Source organism: Oncorhynchus nerka, unplaced genomic scaffold, assembly GCF_034236695.1.
Source record: "Oncorhynchus nerka isolate Pitt River unplaced genomic scaffold, Oner_Uvic_2.0 unplaced_scaffold_3818, whole genome shotgun sequence".
Classification (NCBI taxonomy): Eukaryota; Metazoa; Chordata; class Actinopteri; order Salmoniformes; family Salmonidae; genus Oncorhynchus; species Oncorhynchus nerka.
In genome coordinates, this window is record NW_027037601.1 from 4,700 (window position 1) to 16,275 (window position 11,576).

Below are 11,576 nucleotides of genomic sequence, written 5' to 3' on the forward strand. Positions count from 1 at the left end.
CTAAGTGATTGATAGTTGGTATTCAGCAGTCATAAAGCCTTATTTATTTTAATGAACTACTAAAATTGTGGTGATTTTGTCAGACAGCAGCTCTACACTTTATTGAGTGACTGATCCATTCCTCCTTCCAACCCTCCTCAGCATTCCTCTCCTCTGAAGACCCAGTGAGGGTGGAGCTCAGTCAGAGAGCTGTTGAGGGACTGGTTAGGAAGAACACTTCTACAGCCAGAGAGGTGAGAGGTCACACATGGTTTAGATGGTAAATATTTATGTCCCCTTAGTGGTTCATCACATCAGCAAAAGGGAATATGTTCCATCATCCATGTTTATTTACATTAGTGCAAATTGACCACTGATATTGGTGTAATTTCCCACCCCTTTTGGCTGTATGAAAGTTAATTTAAAATCAAAATCAAATCAAATTGATTTATATAGCCCTTCATACATCAGCTGATATCTCAAAGTGTTGTACAGAAACCCAGCCTAAAACCCCAAACAGCAAGCAATGCAGGTGTAGAAGCACAGTGGCTAGGAAAAACTCCCTAGAAAGGCCAAAACCTAGGAAGAAACCAGGCTATGTGGGGTGGCCAGTCCTCTTCTGGCTGTGCCAGGTGGAGATAACAGAACATGGCCAAGATGTTCAAATGTTCATAAATGACCAGCATGGTCCAATAATAATAAGGCAGAACAGTTGAAACTAGAACAGCAGCACGGCCAGGTGGACTGGGGACAGCAAGGAGTCATCATGTCAGGTAGTCCTGAGGCATGGTCCTAGGGCTCAGGTCCTCCGAGAGAGAGAAAGAGAGAATTAGAGAGCACACTTAAATTCACACAGGACACCGAATAGGACAGGAGAAGTACTCCAGATATAACAAACTGACCCTAGCCCCCCGACACATAAATACTGGAGGCTGAGACAGGAGGTCTCAGGCACACACATTTGTTCTTTGCTATTATGGTCATTTGTGTAGATTGTACATTTCCCCAATCATTCACCCCACCTCTTTACATTGCTTATTTATATTCAGTGGCCTGACTGCATCCAGACTGTCAAAGGCCCATCCTGGTAGATCTGAACCTAATGCAGTTTGGAGTGATCAGATGACAGAAGTCACATTTAGGTGCCAGGTGTAACTGAGGCCATAGACGCTCCATATCGATTACTTTTAATGTTTTATATAATATGACTAAATGTATTTATTTCTGTGTTACAGGGGCAGTCAAGAAATGGAACGGCAAGGCCACAGAACATGACATAAGCAGAGCTGTGGGAGACCACCTCAAGCCCCTGGTAGAGCAGGCTGGAAAATTAACCCTGATATTTTAAAAGCAGGGCAACAACGTCAATATAATTGTACCCAAAAATTGTCAGTTGGTTGCATAAATTATGATTACTAAATGTTACATGAAATGTAAATATTAAATATTCGGTTACAGTCTCATTTTCAACGTCTTTTCAATGACATTTTGCTAGGTGGGATATCCCCAATGTCAAAACACAGTTTTAATGTCTCCAAATCAATAACCAATATGCAGAAACAGTTTGGGATAAATTGAAAACCTAAACATAAAATGTGCTATATAGACAAACATCTGCCACAATAATCATATTTCTTGTAATTTTTGAAACAAGCTCCTTATAAACTGCACAAGCACCAAAAACACTGTTGTTTTGACAAGAAGCAATAAATCACTGATATCGATTAGAGGGGAAATTAGGTTGTACGTGCTGTTGAAACTAACACAACTTAAACAAACACATGGAAATGGGAGATATATTTCACCTCACTGGTTAGAGGACAACCTGCAGAAGACAGTCAGCTACATTTTGGAGTGATGCATTTAAATTTAGGAGTCACTAAACAAAGGAACACAACACTTATTTGTTATAACTCATCGATATCATGCTAAAATCATTTGTGGAAGAGGAGAGAGATGGGGTTGCACGTCCTGTTAAAGCTAACAGCTCAAAAACCACACTGAATCTGGGAGTAATGTGTACATCCTGGTTAGAGGACAACTTGCAGAAAACAGCTTGATACATTTTGAAGTGTTGCATTTTGATTCAAGTGGATCACGAACGTGGTAAGTGTAACAAAACAATTTTTTGTTAATCACTTTTTGTTAAATAATACTCTTCCATTTCAGAGCCTGGATTTTCCCCTGAGGCTAATATCCATATCATGTTGAAATCAATAGAACAGGGGACAAATGTTTAGGGTTCTACATTGTGACGTCATTAAAATACTCCTACTACAATGTTAAAACATTCTACATTGTGACATCATTTTTCATGTGATATCATGAAATAAATAACTCATTCATGTATGTATTTTCTGATGTTTGATCAGAGATCTTTTATTAAAGTATCTCTTGGCACACTGATCACAGCTATAAGGTCTCTCTCCTGTGTGTGCTCTCTGGTGTGATACCAGATGGCCAGATTGACCAAAACTCTTCCCACATTATTCACAGACAAAGGATTTCTCTCTTGTGTGTATTCTCTGGTGTTGAGTGGCAAAAAACTGTTCCACATGACTACAGCTATAAGGTTTCTCTCCTGTGTGTATTCTCTGGACTGTCAGCGCTCCAGATTGGGCAAAACTCTTCCCACATTGATCACAGCTATAAGGTCTCTCTCCTGTGTGTGTTCTCTGGTGCACTCTCAGATCTCCAGATTGACCAAAACTCTTCCCACATTGACCACAGCTATAAGGTTTCTCTCCTGTGTGTGTTCTCTGGTGCACTCTCAGATCTCCAGATTGACCAAAACTCTTCCCACATTGACCACAGCTATAAGGTTTCTCTCCTGTGTGTACTCTCTGGTGCACTGTCAGTGCTCCAGATTGGGCAAAACTCTTCCCACATTCATCACAGCTATAGGATTTCTCTCCTGTGTGTATTCTCTGGTGTGATATCAGGTTGCATTGTTGAGTAAACCTCTTCCCACATTGAGTACAGCTATAAGGTTTCTCTCCTGTGTGTGTTCTCTGGTGTGATATCAGGCCGGATGGATTAGTAAAACTCTTCCGACATTGAGTACAGCTATAAGGTTTCTCTCCTGTGTGTATTCTCTGGTGTGTTATTAGGCTGCTGAGCTGAGTAAAACTCTTCCCACATTGAGTACAGCTATAAGGTTTCTCTCCTGTGTGTGTTCTCTGGTGTAACGTCAGAGAGCCAGATGTAGTAAAACTCTTCCCACATTGATCACAGCTATAAGATTTCACCCCTGTGTGTGTTCGCTGATGAATTGTAATGCCTGATGAGGTGAATCTCTTCCCACAGTCAGAGCAGCAGAGAGTTCTCTTCCCTGTGGATCTCTGCAGGTGTTTCTTGGGGTGTTCTAATGTGGAGAGTCTCTTCTCTGTCTCCTCAGCGTCATGAGGTTGTTGAGGCTCCCCAGAGGATCCACGGTAGTCCCGTCTCTCTCCTGTGTGAACAACAAAGTCAGATGATTAAAGGCCCACAACAGCGGTAATCCACTGTAAAAGTTGATGCCAACAGCATAGCCATGATGTTGTACAACAATTGCTGTCTGTAATGAATGTTAAAATTATTGTCTTAAAATGAGCAAGAAGTCATATTTTGTCTTGTTTTCACATTAGTAGTAACATCTAAGATTGTAGACTAGAAATAAGTTATTCATGTTGTTGAAACTCTAAGCAGTGTGGTAGAAGACTTTTGGTCTACAATACAGGCCCCTTTGTGTTTTCTAAAATTGCGGATCACGAGGGCAATTTGATTGCATAAACTCATCTCCATGCTAATGAGGAAACCACTAGTTTTATGGATGTCGTATATCTGGTGTGACAAGAGATGAAAAACAACAAAGAATCTGCCCACTCCATCATCTATATACAGTGTGTGCAATGGGGACAAAAATAAATAGGCAGTAGCAAAGGGCAAATTAACACTGGGACCTCATGAGCTGATGCTTAAAGTTAGTGAGGAGAGAATGTCTCCAGCTTCAGTGATTTTTTTTTGCAATTCGTTCCAGTCATTGGCAGCAGAGAACTGGAAGGAAAGGCGGCCAAAGTAGGTGTTAGCTTTGGGGATGACCAGTGAGATATACTTCCTGGAGCACGTGCTATGGGTGGGTGTTGCTATGGTGACCAGTGAGCTGAGTTAAGGTGGCCTAGCAAAGACTTATAAATGACCTGTAGCCAGTGGGTTTGGAGACGGATATGTAGCGAGGGCCAGCCGACGAGAGCATACAGGTCCTAGTGGAGGGTGGTATATGGGGCTTTGGTAACAAAACGGATGGCACTGTGATAGACTGCATCCAGTTTGCTGAGTAGAGTGTTGGAGACTATTTTGAAAATGACATCGCCAAAGTCAAGGATCCGTAGGATAGTCAGTTTTACGAGGGTATGTTAGGCAGCGTGAGTGAAGGTTGCTTCGATGCGAAATAGGAAGCCGATTCTAGATTTGATTTTGGATTGGAAATGCTTAATATTAGTCTGGAAGGAGAGCTTACAGTCTAGCCAGACATCTAGGTATTTACAGTTGTCCACATATTCTAAGTTAGAACCGTCCAGAGTAGTGATGCTGGACAGGTGGGTACGGGCAGTTTACCTTTTATATTGACGACGTTATTGTCCGGTTGAAATGTTATCTATTATTTAGGCTAATAACAACCCGAGGATTGATAATAAACACCGTTTGACATGTTTCTATGAACTTTACTGATTTTTCTTCTGGCTGTTGTGATTGCAAGAAGTTCATCGTTAAACCGATGTGTAACACTTGTCTGTTTTATGAATTTTTATAATGAGTATTTCTGTTTTTGAATTTGGCGCTCTGCAATTTCACTGGATGTTGGCCATAATAGAACAAACTCTGAAGATAGATGGGGGGGCAATTCACATGGGGGTTAGTAACAGGCAGCAACAGTGAGAGACTTATTTCTGGAGAGATACATTTTTTAAATTAGAAGCTCGAACTGTTTGGGCATAGACCTGGAAAGTATGATAGAACTTAGAACTTAGTAGATTGCAACTCCTCCCCCTTCGGTAGTTCTATCTTGATGGAAAATGTTGTAATTGGGGATGGACATTTCTGAATTTTTGGTGGCCTTCCTAAGCCACGATTCAGATACGGCAAGGACATTAAGGTTGGTGGAGTTTGCTAAAGCAGTGAGTAAAACAAACTTAGGGAGGAGGCTTCTGATGTTAACATGCATGAAACCAAGGCTTTTACAGTTACAGAAGTCAACAAATGAGAGCGCCTGGGGACACACGGGGCCTGGGTTAACCTCTACATCACCCGAGGAACAGAGTAGTAAGATGAGGGTAGGGCTAAAGGCTATCAGAACTGGTAGTCTAGTGCGTTGGGAACAGAGAATAAAAGGAGCTGATTTCTGGCCGTGGTAGGATAGATTCAAGGCATAATGTAAAGACAGGGGTATGGTAGGGTGCGGGTACAGTGGAGGTAAGCCTAGGCATTGAGTGACGATAAGAGAGATTGCATCTCTGGAGGCACTAGTTATGCTAGGTGAGGTCACCGCATGTGTGGGAGGTGGGACAAAAGAGTTCTCTGAGGCATGTTGAGTGGGACTAGGGCCTCCGCAGTAAAAAAAAAAATGATAACTACCCTAAACAACAGTATACAAGGCATATTGACATTAGAGAGACATAAAGCGAGGCATAAAGCAATCACAGGTGTGATTGGGAGAGCTAGCTAAGACAACAACGGGTAAGACAACAACAACAGGTAAAATGGCGATGAATGGGCAGAGAGGGTCAGTTAACTACACACAGGGCCAGAGTTCGAGACAGATAAACTAAATGGAGTACCGTGATTAATGAACAGTCCAGCAGGCATCAGCTATGTAGCCAAGTGATCATAGGGTCCATTGAACAGCAATATATGAACCAGGGAAGCCATTAGGTAGTCATTACTATGCTAGCTGGGAGATGCGCCTGGCTTGAGGCTAACTGTTGCTAGCTTCGGGACAAGGGCGTCACCTACGTCTGGCAATGGCCGGTTGAGGGCACATCAGACGGAATTGCGTCGGCAGACCAGTCGTGATGGACCGGCGGGGCTCCGTGTCGACAAAGGGTACAGGCCAATTGGCAAAATAGGTACTGTAGCTGGAGTAATTTTGTTTGCTAGCTGGGAGATGCACCTGGCTCGAGGCTAACTGGTGCTAGCTTCAGGACAAGGGCGTTGGCCACTATAGCCAATCCGGTGCAAAGGTCTAGAACTTACGGCAGGAATCCGGTGATGTAGTGGCTTCTAGTCGTCTTAGTGAAGAGTCTGGGAGGCATCAGCTGTGTAGGCGAGTGATCATAGGGTCCACCGAGCAGGCCGGGAGATGGGCCTGGCTCAAGGCTAGCTTCGAGGCTGGGCCACTCGGTGGCAGCTAGCCAGCTGCGATTATCTGGTGTAATGGTCCAGAGCTTACGGCAGGAATACAGTGATGTAGTGGAGAAAAACAGTCCGATATGCTCAGGGTTGATATCGCGCTGTGCAGACTGGCAGGTATTATCCAGGCTAAAAGCGTCTGGTGTTTGAGCTAAAAAGGTAAAGGTCGCTAGCAGTGGCTAACAATGACTAAATAGCTAGTAGCTAATTATCTGGTTAGCTTCTGATGGAGGTTCTAGCTATAAGGGCCAAAAAAAAGCAGATCCGTATCACATTGGGTGAGGCGGGTTGCCGGAAGGTATATTTAATTGAATTTAATGTTATGTTGACGAGCGGCTCCCTCCGGTCAGGTTATGTTGACGAGCGGCTCCCTCCGGTCAGGTTATGTTGACGAGCGGCTCCCTCCGGTCAGGTTATGTTGACGACGAGCGCGGCTCCCTCCGGTCAGGTTATGTTGAGGTTGACGCGGCTCCCTCCGGGTCATGTTGTTATGTTGACGAGCGGCTCCCTCTAGTTATGACGTCGAGTAATTTGTGTGTCTTAATTATTTAATTAAACAGAATGCTTCACTTCACTAGGGTAGGGGACAGCATTCGGTATTTTGGATGAAAAGCATGCCTAAATTAAACTACCTGCTACTCAGGCCGAGAAGCTAGGAATATGCATATAATTAGTAGATTTGGATAGAAAATATAAAGTTTCCAAAACTGTTAAAATAATGTCTGTGAGAATAACTGATATGGCAGGCGAAAACCTGAGGAAAATCCATCCAGGAAGTACTATTATTTTGAAAGGCTGTTTTTCCATTGAAAGCCTATCCACCATACAAAGACTTAGGACCCAGGTCACGATCTCTATGGCTTCTTCAGGCATTGTTTCAGGCTTTTACTATGAAAAATGAGGGAGATACATATCCACCATAATTTGCAAATAAATTCATAAAAAATCCTACAATGTGATTTTCTGGATTTTTTTTCTCATTTTGTCTGTCATAGTTGAAGTGTACCTATGATGAAAATTACAGGCCTCATCTTTTTAAGTGGGAGAACTTGCACAATTGGTGGCTGACTAAATACTTTTTTGCCCCATTGTACATCCTAGAAACCTGGTTAAACTATCATTATGACATCATGGATGAATTCTAGAATATACTATATAGCCTAGAAAACTGGTTAAATTATCAATATGACCTCATGGATGGCCAGTCCTTGTATTCATAGTGTATTGATTTCAGGGGGTAGCCCTGAGCTGAACTCAAACCTGGGTCCAGCGACTGTCAAATCAACACCTTATAACTGTTACGCCAAGATGTCTGAACTTCTTGACGAGGTCGCTAGGTGTTGGGTTAAGGTTTCTTCAATATCGTTCTCTATGAATTTGAGAGTGGTTACACTTCTCCTTCCCCCATCCCTCAGCGGTTAATCAAGTCTCTGGGCAGCCATTTTGTTGCTGTTTAAAAAACCCACACAACCCAGCAATCTGCAGTTCAAACAATAACAAATCTGTCATTCCACCACTATTTTGGTAATAAAAGATTATGGGTTTGGAGAAATGTAACTACAGACAGACCTATGGATGCAAGGACTGACCATCCATGATATCAACATTATAGTTTTAACCATGTTGAGGCAGCAGGGTAGCCTAGTGGTTAGAGCGTTGGACTAATAACCGGAAGGTTGCAAGTTCATATCCCCGAGCTGACATGGTACAAATATGTCAATTAACCCACTGTTCCTAGTCTGTTATTGAAAATAAGAATTTGTTCTTAACTGCTATACAGTGTTGATTTACTTTGTTTCTAAACATTATAGTAAAAAAAGCTTATTTGGGGTTCTGATGGGGTACAACAGTTGAACTCATGTGTTATATTCTTCAAGAATCAATGGCTGTAAATAAATAATTTAAAAGTCACAATATGGATGTAGCAATTGCAGATTTCCACCTTAACACCAAACATCAGTTCAACTGCAGCAGAGTTTGTGCCTCTGTTGTTAAGACAGTACTTACTAGTGTTAATCGCGGAACGGTTTCTCAAAACCATCTTATGGCTAAATTCATCGTTAGAACCATTGGATGCCTTAAGATGCGTTTGGGAAACCGGGCCCAGATATCCAGGTTCCTCCTCTTCTTCCTCCTCCTTTTTCGATGTAAAAGTAATCTCCTCCCCCTCCTCTTTCACGCCATAAACTGCATCTTCCTCTCCTTTTACTGTGACATCATCCTCCTCTTTCACTCTGAACGCGCCCTCCTCTTCTTTCACAGTAACGGCCCCACTCCCTACTTCTTGTTTTACTGTGATATCGTCCTCGTCTTTCACTCTGAACGCGTCCTCCTCTTCTTTCACAGTACCCCATACTTCTTGATTTACTGTGATATCCTTCTCTTCATTAGAAGGAGAGTAGCTTAGTGACCGCATGGTCGGGGATGTTAGCTAGCTAGGCTAATGCTAACTTAACCAGCCCGCTAGCTGAATAATAACAACACCGTAAATATGAAATTAAATCGGATAACTAACTAGACGACAGAAATGGGTTTAAAACACAGTGGCTAATATACACTAAAGCGTCTATAGAGCTATATTGGTTCGGCTAATTTGTCTAGCAAGCTACGGAGGTGTCTGACTAACTGTTGCTGCTGTTGAAAGTAGCGTTCCGTCCACTACATTATACGTCACACCAACAGCATCGCCGTAAATTCTCAGACCGCATCTGCTGACTGGAGTGGGTAACGCAGATGAGTAAAATTTATATTTTATCTTCAGATAACAAGTTAAAGTGTAGGAATAAAGTGCATGAGTTTTTACTCACCAGTGTAACAATACAGTGTGGTTAAAGACTTAGTAAGCTAGTTGTAGTCAGTTTATGGTTACCTATAAGAACAAACAGTTACGTTTTTGCGTTATTACATATTTATTAACTTATTTTGGAAAATCTTCTAAACTACCCACAATGCACTATTTACCAACGTCATATGGATGATCAACTCTGTGCTACCGAGTTTGTTTGCCAGTGTAACAACCGAGGTAAAGACAGTTTTAAGTTGGATATTCGACAGATACTCAAACCACTTGAGCCACAGGCTCCAAATAAGTGTCATGATGTTGGAAATATTGCGCACAACATTGCACAGTTCTTATTTTCACGATTTGGACATTAATTCTCTTTCAAAAGCTAATAAACATGTGGAAATGTGAGCAATATTTTGTATTCCTTGTTGAATTAGTTAGGGAGCGTAAACAAAGTACAAACTTTTTTTACATTCAAATCTCAATAGGTTCTTGGTCATGTGATCTACTGACTTCAAACAAGGTTCAGAATGTCCACTGACTACCCTTCTATATTGCACACACTTTAGTTTGTCCATTTTCATCTCACATGGTTTTACATGCAAAAAAATGTAAATAAAAAATTCAATAGCTCCTTGGTCGTGTGACCTATTGTCTGCTGACTACCCTTCCATATTGCACAGTCTGGTTTGTGTAGTGTAAAATCACAAGGTGTAACGTACATTTTTGATTGTTTCAAATTTGCAATAGCTCCTTGGTCATGTCAATTACACACCTAAGAAGCGTGCAGTGGATATACACCCATATTGCATAACCTCTAGTCATGTCTCTTCTATATTGTTGCACATTAATATTAGTTTGACAGTTAGATGGTTCAGTCCAGTGTTGTGTTTACCCTTTTCTTTAATGTTTATCTACAATAATTGGTAGTTCTAAGTACTATTTTCCCTGTAGGAGAGAGACAGATAATATCTCCTTTTATAGTTAATATCAACCATAAAAGAAAAGGGCAAAGTACGAGAGTCATGTTATTGTCCAAAGCAGGGATGGAGAGTTAGCTGGTGAGGTAGGCTGGTCAATACATATACTGAACAGGGATGGAGAGTTAGCTGGTGAGGTAGGCTGGTCAATACATATACTGAACAGGGATGGAGAGTTAGCTGGTGAGGTAGGCTGGTCAATACATATACTGAACAGGGATGGAGAGTTAGCTGGTGAGGTAGGCTGGTCAATACAAATACTGAACAGGGATGGAGAGTTAGCTGGTGAGGTAGGCTGGTCAATACAAATACTGAACAGGGATGGAGAGTTAGCTGGTGAGGTAGGCTGCAGTGGGTTTGCTGGTCAATACAAATACTGAACAGGGATGGAGAGTTAGCTGGTGAGGTGGGCTGCAGTGGGTTTGCTGGTCAATACATATACTGAACAGGGATGGAGAGTTAGCTGGTGAGGTAGGCTGCAGTGGGTTTGCTGGTCAATACAAATACTGAACAGGGATGGAGAGTTAGCTGGTGAGGTAGGCTGGTCAATACATATACTGAACAGGGATGGAGAGTTAGCTGGTGAGGTGGGCTACATACAACAGGGATGGAGTTAGCTGGTGAGGTAGGCTGGTCAATACATATACTGAACAGGGATGGAGAGTTAGCTGGTGAGGTAGGCTGGTCAATACAAATACTGAACAGGGATGGAGAGTTAGCTGGTGAGGTAGGCTGGTCAATACATAATACTGAACAGGGATGGAGAGTTAGCTGGTGAGGTAGGCTGCAGTGAGTTTACTGGCCAATACAAATACTGAACATGTAACCACAGTAATGGTGGCCAGAAAATCAATGATTAAAAATGTAACATTGACAAATTAAACAGAAATTGTAGACCTTTAATCTTTTCCAACATGTCAACAGACACTTAACTTCAAATAAGTATGAAACATTTCACCATGTTAACTTCCTCTTTATCCCTGGTTGATGTACATGTCAGTGTTAACTTCCTCTTTATCCCTGGTTGATGTACATGTCAGTGTTAACTTCCTCTTTATCCCTGGTTGATGTACATGTCAGTGTTATGTACATGTCAGTGTTAACTTCCTCTTTATCCCTGGTTGATGTACATGTCAGTGTTAACTTCCTCTTTATCCCTGGTTGATGTACATGTCAGTGTTAACTTCCTCTTTATCCCTGGTTGATGTACATGTCAGTGTTAACTTCCTCTTTATCCCTGGTTGATGTACATGTCAGTGTTAACTTCCTCTTTATCCCTGGTTGATGTACATGTCAGTGTTAACTTCCTCTTTATCCCTGGTTGATGTACATGTCAGAGCCTCTTCAGTGTGGATGGGGTAGAGCAGACATTTTCAACAACAAAGACTGCACTTCCAGTTTGTGTTCTTTACTCTGGTGAACTCTTTGGTCTTCATTCCGAGGCA

General features: G+C 41.9%; 1 protein-coding gene across 1 annotated transcript; it reads right to left on the reverse strand.

Annotated features, from left to right (window-relative positions):
• Window positions 1–2,579: 2,579 nt before the first annotated feature.
• Window positions 2,580–9,014, reverse strand: LOC135566699 (zinc finger protein OZF-like; the record flags this gene model as incomplete). The annotated part of the gene is made up of 2 exons (XM_065014334.1): window positions 8,374–9,014; window positions 2,580–3,430 (listed from the first exon to the last, which is right to left on the reverse strand). Coding segments are annotated over exons 1-2 (1,260 nt in total), but the record flags the coding sequence as incomplete, so codon positions are not given.
• Window positions 9,015–11,576: the final 2,562 nt, after the last annotated feature.